General features: G+C 36.8%; 1 protein-coding gene across 1 annotated transcript; it reads right to left on the reverse strand.

The window, feature by feature from the left end:
* Positions 1-11,854: 11,854 nt before the first annotated feature.
* Positions 11,855-20,203, reverse strand: HTR2C (5-hydroxytryptamine receptor 2C). The gene is given in 4 exon segments (XM_033131609.1): positions 11,855-12,248; positions 12,250-12,652; positions 19,490-19,690; positions 20,185-20,203. Coding segments are annotated over 4 exon segments (1,017 nt in total).
* Between the last annotated feature and the right edge of the window lie 2,382 nt (positions 20,204-22,585).

Genomic DNA, 22,585 nt, shown 5'->3' on the forward strand with positions numbered 1-22,585 from the left:
GGTAGTTTCGAGATACAGCAAGCTCGGAGCGCTGAGGTAGGTCTGCGTCTTGTGCCCGCGCGACTCCCTCTCTGCACTTTTCCCTTCCCTCCTCCCTTGCTCACGCAATTTGCCCGCCTTTACGTGAATTCAGTAGTGAGACTCTTCGTCTTGCCTGTCTGTTGTGCAGGAAGTCCTTCGTGGAGTTATAGTTTTTTCAATTCATTGTAAATTCCAGGGGAGATTTCCAGAGGCTCACCTCATGCTGCCATTTTGATGACCGAACTCCAAAAATTCTTAACAAAGTGAGAACAGAGTATGTCATACTTAACAAAGTATGTCAACAGAATAAATTCCATGTATGATAAACCCACAGCTAACATCATACTCAATGGGGAAAAGCTAAAAGCATTCCCCTTAAGATCAGGAACAAGGCAAAGTTGCCCACTTTCTCCACTTCTATTCAACATAGTGCTGGAAGTTCTAGCAGCAGCAATGAGAAAAAAAAAGGAAAATAAAGGCATCAAAATTGGTAAGGAGTAAGCAAAATTGCCATTATATGCAGAGACATGATTCTATATAGAGAGAACCCTAAAGACTTCATCAAAATCTATTAGACCTGATAAATGAATTTAGTAAAGTAGCAGGATAGCAAATTAATATTCAGAAATCAGTTCCATTTGTATATACCAATAAAAAATATTAGGAAGAGAAATTAAGAAAACAATCCCATTTACAATGGCTTCAAAGACTATAAAATACTTGGAAATAAATTTACCAACCAGTAAAAGATTTGTACACAGAAAATCATAAGACACTGAAGAGAGAAATTAAAGAAGACATAAATAGATGGAAACACATACCATGCTCATGGATAGGAAGAATTAATGTAGTTGAAATATCCTTACTGCCTAAGGCAATGTCAGATCCAACGCAGTTCCTATCAAAATACCAAGAACATTTTTCAGAGAAAAAAGATATAATCCTAAAATTTATATGGAACCATAAAAGACCCTGGATAGCCTTGGCAATTTTCAGAAGTAAGAACAAAGTGGGAGGTATAACGATACCTGACACCAAATTATACTTCAAGACTATAGCATGGTACTGGCATAAAAAGAGACACATAGATCAATGAAACAGAATAGAGAGTCCAGAAATAAATTCATGCCTATATGGTCATTTAATCTACAACAATGGAAGGAAGAATTTACGGTGGGGTAAAGAGAATCTATTCAATAAATGGTGCTGGGAAACCTGGACAGACACAGGCAAAAAAATGAAGGTGGACCACCTCCTTACACCATATACAAGAATAAATTAAAAATGGATTAAAGACTTAAATGTAAGACCTGAAACCATAAAACTCCTGGAAGAAAATATAAGAAGAAAGTTTATAGACATTACCCACAGTAAGATGTTTATTCATATATCCCCTCGGGCAAGGGGAGTAAGAGAAAAAATAAATATGTGGGATCACATTAAACAAAACATTTTTTACAAGGCAAAGAAAACCATGAATAAAACAAAAATTGATCGTACTGAATGGGAGAAGACATTTGCTGATGACATATCCAAAAAGCGGTTAATATCAAAATTTATACAAAACTCACTCAACTCAACTCCAAAAAAAAAAAACCCAATTAAAAAATGGCAGAGGGTTTTCAGCAGCTGAGAAATCTCCCGCACGCCACACACACACACACACACACACACACACACACACACACACACGGAAGAAGTGCCCTAAGACTCAGGAGAACTGGACATAGGGCTGGTGGTGCTACTCTCAGTGTGCATATGTGCAGGCAAGGGCAGAAACTACACTGACATTGTAAAAACTACCATCCAGACCACTCAGCCCCACGCATCTGAATCTGCAGTCCCAACGTCACTCTGGGTACCAGGTGACCGGCTCTGCCTGCACAATATGCAGGGGATGCTTTGGTACAGCAGAGGACAACCTGGAGATTACTTGGTGGGCTTAAGCAAAGACTGGCACTGCTTTTTGTTTTGTTTTGTCTTTATATCTTTGATATCTTTGCCTGTGTTAAGTGGGGGTTGTCAATTGGTTTTACATGTGAAGGTACTTGATGTTTTCTTTGTTGTTGTTGTTGTTGTGCTTGGTGGTTTGCTTTGTTCTGAAATTGCCGTACCAGGGCCCAGACTAATAGGCACAATATTCAACATATCCAGAAGCCATTTCCAGACCAAACCAGAGTACTACCTGATGTGACCTACAAGTCACACACCCAGAGGGAATTCTCTACAGGCACAAGAGTCCACAGAGGCCAAATCACATTTAAGCAGTCAACCTTCACGCAGCAGAACACCCTGTGGTGGGCAGAGCCAAGTCTCACAACCAGTCGGCCTAGGAGTTAAGCCTACCTACTCACAAGCAAAAAGCAATTAAAGATCTTCTTTAACAGGACAATATACACAAGAGTCACCATTGGAGCACACGCAGAGGAGAAGAACGAAGTAGTGCAAGTCAAATATAAAGGACACATACTACAGAAGATAACCCAGCAAGAACTAAGGACTCTAGGGGATCTACCTAATACATCAAAGCAAACACAGAGAGTCAGCCAAAATAGGGAAACAAAGAAACATGTCCCAAATAAAAGAACAGGAGAAACCTCCAGAATTGGAACCAAATGAAACAGATGTAACCAACCTATCAGAGACAGAGTTCAGAACACTGATGATAAGACTGTTTAAGGAACTTAGAGACAACATAAAGAGGGATGTAGAAATCATAACGAACAACCAGTTAGAACTAAACAACACAATTACTGAAATAAAGAACTCACTTGAAGGAATTACCAGCAGGTTAGATGAAGCAGAGGATCGAATCAGTGACTTAGAAGACAAGTTAGCAGAGATCACCCAAACAGAAAAACAGAAAGAAAAAAGAATAAAAAACAATGAAGATAGTTTAAGAGACCTCTGGGATAACATCAAGTGCAACAACATGCGCATCATAGGAATACCAGAAGGTGAAGAGAGGAAGCAAGGGATTGAGAACATATTTGAAGTAATAATGTCCGAAAACTTCCCCAACCTGATGAAGGAAACCAACATACAAGCCCAGGAAGTGCAGAGAGTTCCAACCAGGATAAACCCAAACAGGTCCACACCAAGACACATTATAGTTAAAATGGCAAAGCTTAAAGACAAAGAGAGAATCCTAAAAGCAGCAAGAGAAAGACAGAGGGTTACATACAAGGGAACCCCCATAAGACTATCAAATGACTTTCCTATAGAAACATTGAAGGCCAGGAAGGAGTGGCAGGAGATACTCAAAGTGATGGAAAACAAAGGTCTACAACACAGATTGCTTTATCCAGCAAGGCTATCATTTAAGGTTGATGGAAAGATAAAGAGCTTCCCAGAAAAGAATAAGCTAAAGGAATTTATTACCACCAAGCCAGCATTGCAAGAAATACTAAAAGGACTTCTGTAATAAAAGAAAGATCAAAACAATCTAACTACAAACTTAAAAAAGGCAATAACTATGTACCTATCAATAATCACTTTAAATGTAAATGGAATAATGCTCCAATAAAGAGATATAGGGTGGCTGAGTGGATAAGACAGCAAGACCCTTGTATATGCTGTATACAAGAGACTCACCTCAGATCAAAAGACACACACAGGCTGAAAGTGAAGGGTTGGAGTAAGATATTTCATGCAAATGGAAATGAGAAAAAAGCTGGAGTTGCAGTACTTATATCTGACAAAATAGACTTTAACATGAAGAACACATTAAAAGATAAAGATGGGCACTATATAATAATAAAGGGATCAATCCGACAAGAGGACATAACCCTAGTAAACATCTATGCACCCAACATAGGAGCACCTAAATATATAAAACAGGTACTGACTGACATAAAGGCAGAGATCAACAGTAACACTATCATAGTAGGGGACTTCAACACACCTGTGACAACAAGGGACAGGTCTTCCAGACAGAAAATCAATATGGAAACAACAGCCTTAAATGATACATTGGACCACCTGGATTTAATCGATATTTTTAGAACATTTCACCCCAATGCTGCAAAATACACGTTTTTCTCAAGCGCACATGGAACATTTTCCAACATAGACCATATGTTAGGCCACAAAACAAGTCTTGCTAAATTTAAGAAAATTGAAATCATACCAGTTGCCTTCTCTGATCACAATGCTATGAAATTAGAAATGAACTACAGGAAAAAAACTGGAAGACACACCAATTCATGGAGGCTGAATAACTTATTACTCAATAATGAATGGGTCAAGCAGGAGATCAAGGAAGAAATCAAAAGATATCTCGAGACAAACGAAAATGAAAACACGACGACCCAAAATCTATGGGATGCCGTGAAAGCAGTCCTAAGAGGGAAATTCAGGGCTTTGCAGGCCTACCTAAAGAAACAAGAAACATCACTAATCAACAGTTTATCTGTAGCGGACCAGCCGTTACGAGTCGAACAGTTCCTGACAAGGGGAGTGGGAATGAAAAAGAGACACTCACACAATTGATGATGCGGCCGGTCTTCAGTGATCCTGAAGCACGGAGTTTACTTTCCTATACCAATTTATACCACCTGTGTACGTGCAGCTTAACAATCACGAGTGTGCATTACCTCATTGAGAGTAAATTTTTAACTTCTACATAGAAACTACAAAATCACTGAAACTTCCCCAAAGTCATTTTCTCAATTTCAAAGCCCACCAATTACCCTGATAATCATCAGTGATCTGTGTCCGGGAACCGGCCACTCCCACCTCATTTTTCAGCAGCTTGCAAGCACCCTCCAGGTGTAGGCAGAGACAATGCCTTAAGAGCTAAAACAAGTTAACCATAAACTGAGCCAGTCTGCAAGGCTACAGAATAACAAGAAATTATGGCTCCCCACATTTATCTTCACACTTAAAGGATCTGGAAAAAGAACAGCAAAATAAGCCCAAAGGGAGCATAAGGAAGGAGACAATAAAGATCAGAGCAGAAATAAATGAAATAGAAACCAGAAAAACAATACATAGGATCAATGTATCCTAGAGTTGGTTCTTAGAGAAGATAAACAAAATTGAAAAACCTTTAGCTAGACTCATTAAAAAAAAAAGGAGAGAGAGGACCCAAATTAATAAAATCAGAAATTATAGAGATGAAGAGGACAACAGACACCGCAGAAATACAAAAAAATTTGAGAAATTCCTATGAGCAACTATATGCCAACAAATTTGACAATCTGGAAGAAATGGACAATTTTCTAGAGCAGTGCAACCTTCCAAGGCTAACTTAAGAAGAAATAGAAAACCTGAATAGACTGATTACCACCAGGGAAATTGAATCAATAATCAACAATCTCCCAACAAAAAAAAGCCCTGGACCAGATGGCTTTACAGGTGAATTTCACAAAACTTTCAAAAAAGAATTATCACCTATTCTCCTCAAGCTCTCCTAAAAAATCCAGAAGGAGGGAAGACTCCCAAACACTTTTTATGAAGCCACTATCTCCCTGATCCCAAAATCAGACAAAGACACCACAAAGAAAGAAAACTACAGACCGATGTTGCTAATGAACATAGATGCAAAAATCCTCAACAAAATATTAGTGAACAGAATTCAGCAAAACATTAAAAAGATCACACACCATGATCAAGTGGGATTCATTCCTGGTATGCAAGGGTGGTTCTACATCTGCAAATCAATTAATGTGATACACCAGATTAACAAAATGAAAAATAAAAATCACATGACCTTATCAATAGATGCAGAAAAAGCATTTGATAAAATCCAACAGCCATTTATGATAAAAACCCTGAAGAAAGTGGGAATAGAGGAATCATATCTAAACATAATAAAGGCCATTTATGATAAACCGACAGCTAACATCATACTCAACGGGGAAAAACTAAAACCATTCCCCCTAAGATCAGGAACAAGGCAAGATTGCCCACTTTCTCCACTTCTATTCAACATAGTGCTGGAAGTTCTAGCCGCAGCAATCAGACAAGAAAAAGAAATAAAAGGCATCCAAATTGGTAGGGAGGAAGTAAAATTGCCATTATATGCAGATGATATGATACCATATATAGAGAAACCTAAAGACTCCACCAAGACTCCAATTTATTCTTTGGAATAAATTTAACCAAAGAAGTACTCAGAAAATTATAAGACACTGAAGAAAGAAATGAAGGAAGATACAAATAGATGGAAACACATACCATGTTCATGGATAGGAAGAATTAATGTAGTTACAATGCCCATACTGCCTAAGACAATATACATATTCAACGCAATTCCTATCAAACTACCAACGACGTTTTTCACAGAAATGGAACATATAATCCTAAAATTTATATGGGACCATAAAAGAGCCCGTATAGCCTCAGAAATCTAGAGAAGTAAGAACAAAGTGGGAGGTATAACAAAACCTGACATCAAATTATACTACAAGGCTACAGTGATCAAAACAACATGGTACTGGCATAAAAACAGACACATAGATCAATGGAATAGAATAAAGAGTCCAGAAATAAATCCATTCCTATATGGCCATTTAATCTATGACAATAGAAGCAAGAATGTATGGTGGGGTAAAGACAGTCTATTCAATAAATGGTGCTGGGAAACCTGGACAGACACATGCAAAAAAATGAAGTTGAACCACCTCCTTACACCATATACAAAAACAAATTCAAAATGGCTTAAAGACTTAAATGTAATATCTGAAACCATGAAATACCTAGAAGAAAATATAGGAAGAAACTTCACAGACATTACCCGGAGTAAGATTTTTACTGATATATACCCTCGTGCGAGGGAAGTAAGAGAAAAAATAAAACATGTGGGATTACATCAAACTAAAAAGTTTTTTTCACAGCAAAGGAAACCATCAATAAAACAAAAAGGGATCCTACTGAATGGGAAAATATATTTGCCAAGGATATATCTGATAAGGTGTAATATCACAAATTTATAAAAAATTCACTCAACTCAACTCCAAAAAAACAAACACCCAATTAATAAATGGGCAGAGGACATGAAGAGACATTTTTCTAAAAAGGACACACAGATGGCAAACAGACATATGAAGAAATGCTCAAGCTCACTAACCATCAGAGAAATGCAAATAAAAACCACAATGAGATAGCACCTCACCCAGGTCAAAATGGCTATCATCAACAAATCAACAAACAACAAGTGCTGGCGCGGATGTGGAGAAAAGGGAACGCTTGTGCACTGCTGGTGGGATTGCAGATTGGTGCAGCCACTATGGAAAACAGTATGGAGGTATCTCAAAAATCTGTAAATGGAACTACCTTATGATCCAGCAATTCCACTCCTAGGTATCTATCCGGAGAAATCCAAAACTCCAATTCAAAAATTAATCTGGGGAATGTAATTTAGTGGTTACCAGAGGGTAAGGGGGTTGGGGGGCGGGAGATGAGGTTAAGGGGGATCAAATATGTGGTGATGGAAGGAGAACTGACTCTGGATGGTGAACACATAATGTAATTTATAGATGATGTGATACAGAATTGCACACCTGAAATCTATGTAATTTTACTAACAATTGTCACCCCAATAAATTTAAAAAATAAAGAAAAAAAATCTTTATGCACTCCTATGTTTATTGCAGCAGTATACACAATAGCCAAGACATGGAAACAACCGAAATGCCCATCGGCAAATGACTGGATTAAGAAAATGTGGTACATTTATATAATGGAGTATTATGCAGCCATAAAGAAGAATGAAATCTAACCATTTGCCACAATATTGATGGACCTAGAAAACATTATGTGAAGTGAAATAAATCAGACAGAGAAAGACAAATACCATATGATTTCACTTACATGTGGACTCTAAAGAAAAGAATAAATGAATTAACTAATCAGAAACAGTCTCAGAGATATAGAGGAAAAAGTGAGGGTTGCTAGATTGGAGGGTGGTGGGCATGATAGAGAAGGTGAGTGGATTAGAAAGCACAATTGGTATCCACAAGATTGCCTTGGGGATAAGAAAGTCAGTGTGGGGAATATAATCGATAATGTAAAGGTTTTGTAGGGTATCCGATGGACACTTGTCTTATCATGGATACCACTTCAGAGATGGTGTGGATGCCTGATCTCTGTACAGTACACCTGAAGCTGAAGCTGAATAATAATGAATGTCAACTATAATTATGTATTTATAATTATGTATTCAGAAAAAGTGGAGTATAGCATTAGGAATATAGACAGTGGAAATGTAGTGGTTGTATGCGATGTCAGAGGGATAGTAGATTGGGGGAGGAATGTTATCACTTTGTGAGCTATATAAATGATAAATGTCTAACTATTACATTTTTTCGTATACGTGAAACTAATAAAAAAATGCAGGGAAAAAAAGAGGTGACATAATTGTCAACATTTAATAAATTTAATAAATTAGTAGGAAATATCACTAAAACCTGGAGTGGATAACATACAATAACCAGAAATAAGACAACACTTTATCACCACTCACAAAAAGTACCATATGATGAAGGAGAAGCTTCACAGGAAATAATATAAGGCAGTCTATTGCACGTGTCTTAAACAGATACTCATATATAATATTACATAAAAGTGATTTGTTGACAATAAATTTACCATGTTTACATTTCTCACGTGGATTTTAAAAACATTTGCAAAACTCTGTAGATTTAACATTGAACTGTAAGATTTGTATCCAAATGAGTATAGTTGTTTCATACCAAACTGCACAGAACTTATGAATACCACACAATTTGAGGATAATTACTGTGTTGGGTACTGTTAAGTACTACTACTTGATGACATAAGAATTAGTAAGAAATGTGCTATAAGCTATTATCATTCACCTTATTGCTAGTGCTTTTGAAAATTGTGGTTTATGTTTTATTTCTTTGTAAAACGTGTGCTATGAGCTTGCCCTGATAGTTAAGAAATCAGGTGTTTCCAATTTTCAGATCTGTATGTGTTGTCTTTTTAAGGATGGCTCAAGGATTTTCTTCAGTACTTTTGATATCACCTACTCTGCCCTACATTAATACAAATCGATTGATTCTTGCAACATACATGGCATACATGCAGGACACCATCTGTATGTGCAGAACTCATGCTCAATGCATGCTATGTTTCTTCATACATTTTCGTGTCAGTAAGAATTAGACCATCTCATTCAATTTCATATAATTGTTTTAGCATGCAGTTCAACAGAGCTAACAGGCAGGAAGACTTTACTTTCATGTTATATTTGGGCATGCTCAAGCAATTGACTGAGATTTGGCAGTATTACAAATCAAGTAGAGACTGTATGAGTTTCCTCAAATACAGCAGCTCTCCCACTGCCCCTGTGGCAGACTGTTGGATTTATCTGTGTTGTGTGTTGAGGACACAAATCAGGGGGTTTAGAAATTCAGATTCTGCCTTCATCAATTTCAGAATATTGCGAGGCACACTCTAAGGTATGTAAGTAGCTGTCAGGTATAAGAATTAATTCTTCATCATGAATTCTTCAGAAATTGATCCACAGTTGTATGAAATGGACACACATGGAAATACAGTTACTGGAAAGACTTGTGTACTCTGCACACAGCATGGATTTAATGGTCTGACTTTAGCAATGCTTGTAAACCTTTCATGTAACAAAAACCAGTAAAATGGTACTGATTTCTTAGGGAGAAGTAGGCCCACGAATGAAATAATGGACAACACTTATTATAACACAACACTATATTTTAACAGATTTAAACTTCTGGCACACCACTGTAGTACAATGAAGAGCTTGTCACTTTCACAAATTAGCTGCAGCCTTTTCCTGTACTAGAGAGTTTGGAAGGATCTGAAAATGAGATAAATTTTGTTTAAAATCCAAATTGAAATTCTGTATTTCTGTTATTTCTATAATTTAGTGAAAGCTTCTTTTTTGTTACCTTTTTCACATTCTACGGGCCTAATTCTGTAGTCCTGAATCAAGTAAAACTTTCAATGTTTTGATCATTTATGCTTCAAACTCAAGTTTTACTCAAAAATTGACTATATTGACTATAAAATTAGGTCCTATAGACAGAGGTACCATAATTAAGAAAATATTTGAATAAGGCTCAAAATGCTTACGTTGTGTGTAGCACACAAATTTCCAAGATCCTAAGATCAAAGCCCAACTGATGTTGAATCCTGGGTTGGGAAATAAATCTGGGATTTCATTTCCCAGTTTAATTACAGAATTAGGCATTTACTAAGGACCAGAATGAAAACACTAATTTCAATTTGCTTGTCATTATCATCAGAATTTGAACATTGTCCTTAAGAAGTGAAAAGCTATTAGTGGATATATCTCATATCATCCTTCCACTTCTGTAGTCCTGATTAACTAGCTGCTATGTTAAAATACCGTCAGTTTGGGGACAGACATTGCAGTAAAATACCAACACAGTGTTCTGACAATGGCAAATTTTGCCCCCCATATATGACAACAAAGTTAATTAAGTAACTTTGTTCTCTTTGACTCACTAATAGATTTGATAGAGTACAGGAAGGCAGAACCTATTTTGTCCCGACCCGCGGGACACTACACGAGGGACCCCGAAGTACCTAGAAGGGAGGAAAATGGGAGACACAAAGACCGGAGACAAGACAGGAGTTCTGATCAAGTCTCTCTTTATTGCAGCTCAATCATGGGTTATATACATTTTTGTGCTGGGTGGAGGGGCATTAACATAAGCAGGGTTGCCGCAGGCTGATGGTCTTAAGCCATCTGGACATACCCTACAGAATGTGGGTGTTACCTAAAGACCCAAGTAACTTCCTCTATCTCATGCTTCTCAGTCATGTGATGGTGCCTTACAGGCACCCGCCCACTACACTATTTTACTGTGCTTATGTGTGTAGATGAGCACAGCACAGCAAAAATTTAAAGTGTATATTTACTGATAACCTGGTAAAAGACTCCACTGAATTTGTTAATTTTGGTGTGGTTGAAGTATAACCGTGGTCATGTGCATCATTCTGGTCTCCTGCAAATGCCACCTGAGATGAACAACATTTCCTTATGCACAAAAGAAAGAGAAAGGAGAGAGAGAGAGAGAGAGAGAGAGAGAGAGAGAGAGAGAGGAAAAAAGAAGGAGGAAGGAAGAGAAAGAAAAAAAAAATCAACCTTTTATGCATCAAAGAATCAAAATAAGTTATTATCAATCTATTATAAACAGTAAATATAGAACCCTGAATCTTACTATTGTAGGCATGATTGTAAAGTACAGGGTTGCAAAGCTATATATAAAAACACCCTTCAATAGATGAATGGATAAAGAAGTTGTGGTATATATACACAACGGAATACTATTCGGTGGTGAGAAAAGATGAAATAGGAACATTTGTGACAACATGGATGGATCTTGAGAGTATAATGCTAAGCGAAATAAGTCAGACAGAAAAACCAGAGAGCCATATGATTTCACTGATATGTGGTATATAAACCAAAAACAACAAAAGGACAAGACAAACAAATGAGAAACAAAAATTCATAGACACAAACAATAGTTTAGTGGTTACTAGAGGGTAAGTGGGCAGGAGGGTGGTAGATGAGGGTAAAGGGGATCAAATCTATGGTGATGGAAGGAGAACTGACTCAGGGTGGTGAACATACAATGGGATTTATAGATGATGTAATACAGAATTGTACACCTGAAATCTATATAACTTTACTAACAACTGTCACCCCAATAAACTTTAATTAAAAAAAAAACACAAAAAAACACTTTTTTTTTTTTTTAGACAGCAATATTTGAATTATCTCTGACCGACAGGAGAATTATAGAACATATTCCTACATTTGTAGCTTTACTGTAGGAAAAGACTGTGTTGCTCTTTCTTACACACTACTAATCCTTTCACTAACCACATTGGAAGGATTAACTGGTAGCTCCAAGTTCTCAACTTGCATTTCTATCCCGGGCTCACGGTCATTGGTATGCTGATAAATGTTAACATTGAGACCCCTTCCAGACAAAACAGTGGCAGCAACTCTTGGGATTTGCCTGGCGGGCTTTTTTTCTGCCTTATAATTGCAGCGCAAATAGTTGGAGAAAGCCCTTCGGTAAACTTTGTTGAAAAGTGTGTACACCAGAAGATTAATTCCTGAACAAACATAGCCAATCCAAACAAACACATTCAGAAGGTTTTCCATGAGCTTTTGATTACAGGCCTTCCCACAAATCACCGACAGAACATTGGTAATAAAAAATGGGCACCACATGATCAGAAACAAAGAAAACAATGCCAAGAACTTTTGAAGCTTTCTGTTCATTGTTGATAGCTTGCATGGTGCCCCTAGGACATCTTTCTTTCTTCTTTCTTTGGCGTGGGTTCAAATCTTGGTTAGGGTTTGCAGAGTTCTCTTCATCAGTGGTATTCTTCTCGCAGCATTTCAGGAAATCCAGGTTTACTCCAGGCAGTTCCTCGGTGTGGCCGCGCAGTAACATCAGAGCTTGTCTGCGAAGAACGTGAATCGTCAGGCAGTATGTAATTACCATGATTGTCAGCGGTATGAAGAAAGCTACAAAGGACCCAATAAGAATGAAATTTTGGTCATTCAGCATGCAGGTGGTGTTGTTGACGAACACTATGTCTTCATCTCTCAGTCCAATTACTGGGATAGGAACTGATATACCTGAAGGAACAAAAAAAGAAGGTAGAACATTGTTAAAGCACATTGAAGGATTGAACAGATTTGTGCAATGGCATATATTTAATTGCGTTTTGCTAAAGAAAATTTAGAGCTGATATTTGTTGAAAGCTATTCACAGCATAAATTGATAGTCACATAATAGAGTAGAAGTATAATATCAGAAAATGACAGCTTTCATGTTAGGAATGCCTTCTCCCCAAATTTCTGTAGAAAGCATGGTATTAACATTATTGAGATAAACTATTATAGATAAGGTTTGCATAAGAGTGGATTGTATCTTTTGTTTTACTTCCTGGCTTATAGAAGACACTCAACAAATATTTCTTGAATGAACACACTTACAACTGCACTCAATGACAATAAATCCAATTGTTCATTTTTCAGCATATCATCTTCCAAATGTATTGAAAATGATGTATATACCACCTATAAGAGTAACAATAGCATATCGGAATTGGCTGGGCTGCATTTGAGATGAGTTTTTAGCTGACAACATCCATTTCCACTCACCAATTTCCTGAGGAAAGGGTCCAACAAGAGAAAATTTATGTGTGAGCCCTTTGGAGAGGGAGCTCCAGAGTTACTGGAGATGGATAGGACAGTATGGTTCACAAATGTGCTTGCTTCAGGGACTAGATATGACCACTATGTAGAACTACTCTATAAGCAGAAACTGAAAGGACTCTTTTTAGCAAGAGCTTTTGTGAGACTCTGGGTGGGCATAAGCAACATCTTTTCAAGTTCAAGAGACAGAGTGAAACACAGAGTTGGGAGAGACATAGTCCGCTCATTTCTGTGGGAAAAACTGAGCATTTTTGTTTTCTAGGAATACTGAGAGGTAGTACTCCAGATAAGCACGTCCATTAATAAATAGGCAGAAAATATCAACAAGAAGGTGGGAGCAGAAGGTCATCTTGTGCCCAAGCATAAGTAAGAAACTTGGAAAGTTTCAGAAAACACTAAGGTAGATCTGGAAGACTCCATCAGAAAGAGAATTATAAGAATAATGGGCATACCAGAAGGAGAAGAGAAAGAGAGAAGGGAACAGAAAATATATTGAAACAAATTGTCGATGAGAACTTCCCAAACTTGTGGACAGAACTGGATCCTCAAATCCAAGAAGCAAATAGAACACCTAATTACCTCAATCCCAAAAGGCCTTCTCCAAGGCACATTGCATTGAAGCTGTCTAAAATCAACGACAAAGAAAGAATCCTCAAGGAAGCCAGGGAAAAGAAGACGGTAACCTACAAAGGAAAGCCCATTAGATTATCATCAGATTTTTCAGCAGAAACTCTACAAGCCAGGAGGGAGTGGAACTAAATATTCAAACTATTGAAAGAGAGACATTATGAGCCAAGAATAATGTATCCAGAAAAGATATCCTTTAGATATGAAGGAGGAATAAAGACGTTTACAGACATACAGAAGCTGAGGGAATTTTCTAATACACAACCTGCACTACAAGAAATACTAAAGGAGTCTATTCGACCAACTTCAACAGGGACAATCTGTGGCAACCAAAACATAAAAAAGGGGAGAGTAAAGGCCCGAACTGGAATATGGGAATGGAGAAAGTAAGCGTCTTAAAGAAAATGGAATACTCTAAATATCAAACTTTCTTTTACTTAAACTTAAGGGTAACCACTCAAGAAAAATCCAGAACTGAAATACATACTGTAATAAAAGAAGAAACAGAGAGAAACATCATAGAATACCACCATACTGAAATAATAGACAACAACAAAAAGGCAAAGAAACAATGGAGACACAGCCTTACCAGAAAAGTAAAGATAAAATGACTGAAAATCCTCACATATCAATAATCACCTTAAATGTAAATGGACTGAACTCACCAATAAAAAGGCACAGAGTAGCAGATTGGATCAAAAAACTAAACCCAACCATACGCTGTCTCCAAGAGACACATCTCAGCTACAAGGACAAGCATAGACTCAAAGTGAAAGGGTGGAAATTTACACTCAAAGCAAATAGTACCCAGAGAAAATCAGGTGTAGCCCTAATGATATCAGATGAAACAGACTTCAGGGTGAAAAAGATAACACGAGACAAACATGGACATTTCATAATGGTAAAGGGGACTATACAACAAGAAGACATAACAGTCATCAATATTTATGCCCCCAATCAGGGAGCACCGAAATATACCAAGCAACTACTAACAGAACTAAAGGGAGAAATTGACCAAAACACAATTATACTAGGGGATCTAAATACATCATTGACAGCTATGGATAGATCATCCAAACAGAAAGTAAATAACGAAACAGCAGCCCTAAATGACACATTAGATGAAATGGACATAATTGACATACATAGAGCACTTCCTCCTAAAATACCAGACTATACATTCTTTTCTAGTGTACATAGAACATTCTCAAGGATAGACCATATATTGGGACATAAAATCAGCCTCAGCAAATTTAAGAAGATTGAACTCATACCAAGCGTATTCTCTGATCACAAGGCTTTGAAATTGGATATCAACTGCAAAAAGAAAGCAGGAAAAAACACAAGTACATGGAGATTAAACAACATACTTTTAAAGAACGACTGGGTCAAAGAAGAAATTAGAGGAGAGATCAAAAGATACATAGAAACACATGACAATGAAAATACATCCTACGACAATTTGTGGGATGCAACGAAAGCAGTTTTAAGAGGGAAATTTATATCATGACAGGCCTATCTCAAGAAACAAGAAAAATCCCAAATAAATAACCTCACGTTACACCTTAAAGAACTAGAAAAAGAAAAACAAGTGAAACCTAAGGTCAGCAGAAGAAAGGAAATAACAAAAAAAAAAGAGCAGAACTAAATGAAACAGAGAACAAAAAGACAATAGAAAAAATTAATGTGACAAAGAGCTGGTTCTTTAAAAAGATAAACAAAATTGACAAAGTGTTGGCTAGACTGACTAAGATAAAAAGAAAGAAGACACTAACGAAATGAGAAATGAAAAAGGGGAAGTTATCACGGACACCACAGAAATACAAAGGATCATCCAAGAATACTATGAAGGACTATATGCCACCAAATTCAATACCTAGAAGAAATGGACAGGTTCTTAGAAACATATAGCCTTCCAAGGCTGAACCATGAAGAACTGGAAAATCTAAACAGACCGATCACCTGTAATGAAATTCAATCAGTCATCCAAAAACCTTCCCAAATGCAAAAAAGCCCGGGACCAGATGGCTTCACTATTGAATTCTACCAAACCTTCAAAGAGGATCTAATACCAATCCTGCTCAAACTCTTCCAAAAAATTGAAGAAGAGACAGTCCTCCCTAACTCATTTTATGAGGCCAACATTAGCCTGATACCAAAACCTGGTAAGGACAACACAAAAAAAGAACACGACAGTCCAGTATCTCTGATGAATACAGATGCAAAAATCCTAAACAAAATTCTAGCAAATCGAATACAACAATGCATTAAAAAGATCATTCATCACTACCAAGTGGGGTTCATCCCCGGGGCACAAGGTTGGTTCAACATCTGCAAATCCATCAATGGGATACATCACATAAACACAATAAAGGACAAAAATCCTATGATTATATCAATTGATGCAGAAAAAGCATTTGACAAGATACAACATCCATTTATGATTAAAGCACGTAATAAAATAGGTATAGAAGGAAAATACCTTAACAAATAAAGGCCATATATGACAAGCCCTCAGCTAATCTCATAATTAATAGTGAAAAACTGAAGCCCTTTGCTGTACATTCAGGAACACAACAGGGCTGTCCCCTATCACCTCTGCTTTTCAACATAGTGTTGGAAGTCCTTGCCAGAGCAATCAGGCAAGGGAAAGAAATAAAAAGCATCCACATTGGGAATGAGGAAGTTAAATTATCACTCTTGGCAGATGACATGATGCTATATATAGAAAACCCTAAGACTCCACCAAAAAGCTATAGAAACAACCAACGAATACAGTAAATTTGCTGGCTAGAAAATCAACGTACAAAGGTCCATTGCATTCCTATATACTAACAATGAAATCTCAGAAAAAGAAATACAAAAAACAATTCCTTTTGTAATTGCAGCAAAAAGAATAAAATACCTAGGAATAAACTTAACCAAAGATGTGAAGGACCTATATGCTGAAAACTATAAGATATTTTTGAAAGAAATTGAAGAAGACACAAAGAAATAGAAAGACATTCCGTGCTCATGGATTGGAAGAATTAACATAGTTAAAATGGCCATATTACCCAAAGCAATATACAGATTTAATGCAATCCCCATCAAAATCCCAATGGCATTTTTTAAAGAAATAGAACAAAAAATCATCAGATTTGTTTGGAACCACAAAAGACCTGGAATAGCCAAAGCAATCTTAAGAAAAAAGAACAATACTGGAGGTATCACACTCCCTGACTTTAGCTTGTACTACAGGGCTACAATAATCAAAACAGCATGGTATATGCAGAAAAACAGACACATAGACCAGTGGAATAGAATTCAGAAACCAGAAATAAAACCACATAAATATGGGCAGATAATTTTTGACAAGGAAGCTAAAAACATACAATGGAGGAAAGACAGCCTCTTCAGTAAATGGTGCTTGGAGCATAGGAAAGCCACGTGCAATAGAATGAAACTGGACTGCTGTCACCATGTACCAAAATTAATTCAAAATGGATCAAAGACTTAAGCATAAGACCTGACACAATAAACTGCATAGAAGAAAACATAGGTACTAATCTTATGGACCTTGGGTTCAAAGAGCATTTTATGAATTTGACTCCAAAGGCAATGGAAGTAAAAGCTAAAATAAACAAATGGACTATATGAAACTTAAAAGCTTCTGCACCGCAAAAGAAAGCATCAACAAAATAAAGAGACCACCAACTGAATGGGAGAAGATTTTTGCAAACAGTGTCTCCAGTAAGGGTCTAATATCCAAAATATACGAGGAACTCATGAAAGTGTACAACAAAAAAACAAACAACCTAATTGAAAAATGAATAGAGGACCTGAAGAGACATTTCTCCAAAGAGGACATACAAATGGCAAATAGGCATGTGAAAAAATGCTCAACACCACTAATCATCAGAGAAAAGCAAATAAAAACCACAATGAGATATCACCTCACCCCAGTCAGAATGGCTATCATCAACAAGAGAAATAGTAACAAGTGTTGGAGAGGCTGTGGAGAAAAAGGAACTCTTATATACTGTTGGTGGGAATGCAGACTGGTGCAGCCGTTATGGAAGGCAGTGTGGAGGTTCCTCAAAAAATTACGAATAGAATTACCGTATGACCCAGCAATCCCTCTCCTGGGTATCTACCCAAAAAATCTGAAAACATCTACACATAAAGACACGTGTGCTCCAATGTTCATTGCAGCTTTGTTTATGGTGGCCAAGACATGGAAACAACCAAAATATCCTTTGATAGATGAATGGATAAAGAAGTTGTTGTATATATATACACAATGGAATATTATTCGGCGGTAAGAAAAGATGATATAGGAACATTTGTGACAACATGGATGGATCTTGAGAGTATAATGCTAAGCGAAATAAGTCAGACAGAAAAAGCAGAGAGCCATATGATTTCACTGATATGTGGTATATAAACCAAAAACAACAAAAGAACAAGACAAACAAATGAGAAATGTGGCGGGCCAGCCGCCACAAATCGAACAGTACCTGAATGGGGGAGTGGGAATGAAAAAAGACACTCACACAAAATGATGATGCGGCCGGTCTTCAGTGATCCTGAAGCCCAGAGTTTACTTTTCTTTACCAATTTATACCACCTGTGTACGTGCAGCTTAACAATCACGAGTGTGCATTACCTCATTGAGAGTAAATTTTTAACTTCTACATAGAAACTGCAAAATCACTGAAACTTCCCCAAAGTCATTTTCTCAATGACAAAGCCCACCAATTACCCTGATAATCATCAGTCCTCTGTGTCCGGGAACCGGCCACTCCCACCTCATTCCTCAGCAGCTTGTAAGCACCCTCCAGGTGTAGGCAGAGACAATGCCTTAGGAGTTAAAACAAGTTAACCATAAACTGAGCCAGTCTGCAAGGCTTCAGAATAACAAGAAATTATGGCTCCCCACAGAGAAACAAAAACTCATAGACAGAGACAATAGTTTAGTGGTTACCAGAGGGTAAGGGAGACGAGGGGTTGTAGATGAGTGTAAAGGGGATCAAGTGTATGGTGATGAAAGGAGAACTGACTCTGGGTGGGGAACACACAATGGGATTTATAGATGATGTAATACAGAATTGTACACCTGAAATCTATGTAACTTTACTAACAATTGTTATGCCAATAAACTTTAATTTTAAAAAAATACTTTCTCAACAAGAAAAAAAAAATAGATTAATATTTTGGAATAGATTTATACATTTTCTTTATTAGTTTCATGTGTACTTGCTTCATTAGGGAAATTTATATTTTATAATATTTAAACAGTAAATTTTGTTTGAATATTGATTTTGCCATCATTTTTGTTCATCTTCAAATTGTTTTAACCTTTTCAAAGGTTTTTTGTCTGTGTTCCTGAATTCATTGGCATGTTGATGTGTAAAATAATTTATCACAATAGTTGTAAAGTTTTCATTTAATTTTAATATACATTGCATTTTTTAAATTATTGTTAACCTAATCATCAGGTAAATAGGTTAAGAATAAGTGTTAAATAGAAAAATCGCAATTATACGCAAATGTTACCAGTTCGACATCTGTTCGTTGTTCACAGTACATAATCCGAATGTATTGAGCATAGCCGCTGCAATTCTAATGGCCAGGAAAGTTAGTTACCTATAGAAATTACCCAAACAATTGCAATCTTCATGATGGCCTTAGTCCGCGAATTGAAACGACTATGCTCAATAGGATTACGTATTGCTACATACTGATCCAGCGAGATAGCGCAGAGGAGCATGATGGACGCTGTAGAAAATAAAACATCCAAAGAAATCCAGACGGGGCACAAATATCTATGTAGTGGCCAGACATAATCTGAAAAAGAGCAGATAGAAGACAAGAACGTATTATCCAAATTATACTGACTGTAGTTTAAATTTTAGTCTTCATTTTCGTCTCATAATCTAAGCTTTTTAAAGAAAGTGATATTTGGGAAATATTTTCCATAGCATTGGTGATAATATCAATGATGATGGTAACACCTTCAGTGTTACATACATTATCTTTTATCGAGGTAAAATTTACATACTATGAAAAGAATCACTTTAAATGGTACAATCCAGTGGTATTTAGTATATTTGCAATATTATGCAACCATCACCTCTTTTTAGTTCCAAAACATTGCATCATCTGAAAAGGAAACCACTGCCCATTAAGCAGTCACTCCCCATTGCCCTCTCCTCCAGCCTCTCACAATCTCAAATCTGCTTTTCTGTCTCTATGTAAGATTTAGCTAATTTGGATATTTCATAAAAATAGAATTATAAAATAGGTGACCTTTTGCATCTGGGTTCTTTTACTTAGCATACTCTTTCGAGGTTCTTCCATTTTGTAGCATGTATCATACTTCATTCCTTTTTATGGCTAATGCTCTTATCAGTTGATATATTGTTTATGGTCTTGTAAATGCAATTGTTATTTTAACTTACATTATGAACTGTTGCTAGTGTATAGAACTATAACTGATTTTCATATGTTATCTTGTATTCTGAAATTTTGTAGTATTCAGTTAATAGATATTTTTTTTGTGTGAATGAATTCTATAGGATTTTTCCATTACAAGATGATGTCATCTGCAAATAGAGATAATTTTGTTTTCTCTTTTCTTTTAGTAAAATTTATTGAGGTTACAATAGTCAACAAAACTACATAAGTTTCAAGTGTACAATTCTATAACACATCATCAATATATTGCATTATGTGTTCACCAGCCAGTCAGTTTGCTGGTGGAAACATCACCATACCGTGTTTCCCTGAAAATAAGACCTAGCCGGACAATCATCTCTAATGCGTCTTTTGGAGCAAAAATTACTATAAGACCCAGTATTATTATATTATATTATATTATATTATATTATATTATATTATATTATATTATATTATATTATATTATATTAATTATATTATATTATACCTGGTCTTATAGTAAAATACGACTGGGTGTTATATTAATTTTTGCTCAAAAAAAATGCATTAAAGCTGATTGTCTGGCTAGCTCTTATTTTTGGGGAAACATGGTATATTTGACCACCTTTACCCTCTTTCCCCCTTACCCTCTGGTAACCACTAAACTGTTGTCTGTGTCTATAAGTTTTTGCTTCTTTATTTGCTTGCCTTGTTCCTTTGTTGCTTTCATTTTTATATCCCACATATGAGTGAAGTCATATGGTTCTCAACGTTCTCTGTCTGACTTATTTCACTTAGCACAGTGATCTCAAGATCAATTCATGTTGTCCCAAATGACAGTATTTCATCTTTACTTATTGCAGAATAGTTAGTATTCCATTGGGTATATATACATATTGTTTATCCAATCATCTATCAAAAGATACCTTGCTTGTTTTCATGTCTTGGCCACCGTAAATAGTGCTGCAATGATCATTGGAGTACATATATCTTTATGGATAAATGTTTTTAGATTTTTAGGGTAGATATCCAGGAGAGGGACTGATGGGTCATAATTTTTTGAGGAACCTCCATACTGTTCTCCACAGAAGTTGTACCAATCTACATTCCCAACAAAAGTGTATGAGGGTTCCATTTTTCCTCAGCCTTTCCAACACTTATTATCTGTCTTGTTGATGATAGCCATTCTAACCAGTGTGAAGTGATATCTCATTGTGGTTTTGATTTACATTTCCCTAATAGCTAGTGAAGTTGAGCATTTTTTCACAGTTCTGTTTTGATTATTGTTGCTGTGTAGTACAAGCTGAACTCAGGGAGCGTGATACCTCCTGCATTATTTGTTTTTCTTAGGATTGCTTTGGCTGTTCAGGGTCATTTCTGTTCCATACAAATCTGATGAATTTTTGGTTCCACTTCTTTAAAAAATGTCATTGGGATATTGATGGGGATTGTATTAAATATATTTATTGCTTTGGGTTACATGACAGTTTTAATATGTTGATTTTTCCAGTACATGAACATGGAATGTCTTTCCTTTTCTTTGTGTCTTCTTTAATTTGTTTTTAAAATATCTTATATTTTTTAGTTTTTAGTGTATATGAGGTCAGACAATTAAGTTCATGAACTTGTTGCAATGATGTTGCTAACATGTTCTGATATCAGAGGGATTATTCATTGTGAATTTGTACCAACTGGATAAACAGTTAACCAAGTTTAGTATTTGGAAGTTCTGAAAAGGCTACGTGAAATAGTTAGATGACCTGAACTTTTCACCAAAAATTCATGGCTCTTGCATCACGACAATGCACCAGTTCACATGGCACTGTCTGTGAGGGAGTTTTTTGTTTGTTTGTTTGTTGTTGTTGTTGTTAGATTTTATTGGGGAAGGGGAACAGGACTTTATTGGGGAACAGCGTGTACTTCCTGGACTTTTTCCAAGTCAAGTTGTTATCCTTTTCAATCTTATTTGTGGAGGGCGCAGCTCAGCTCCAGGTCCACTTGTCCTTTGTTAGTTGAAGGGGGCGCAGCTCACCATGCCTTGCGGGAGTCAAAAGGCAACCTTGTGGTTGAGAGGACGCGCTCCAACCAACTGAGCCATTTGGGAGCTCAGCGGCAGCTCAGCTCAAGGTGCCGTGTTCAATCTTAGTTGCTGGGGGCACAGCCTACCATCCCTTGGGACAGTCGAGGAGTCGAACCAGCAACCTTGTGGTTGAGAGCCCACGCTCCAACCAACTGAGTCATCTGGCCTCCTGTGAGCGGAGCAGCAGCTCATTGACTTCCAGTTGCAGAGGGTGCAGCCTGCTG

Source organism: Rhinolophus ferrumequinum, chromosome X (genome assembly GCF_004115265.2).
Source record: "Rhinolophus ferrumequinum isolate MPI-CBG mRhiFer1 chromosome X, mRhiFer1_v1.p, whole genome shotgun sequence".
Taxonomy (NCBI): Eukaryota; Metazoa; Chordata; class Mammalia; order Chiroptera; family Rhinolophidae; genus Rhinolophus; species Rhinolophus ferrumequinum.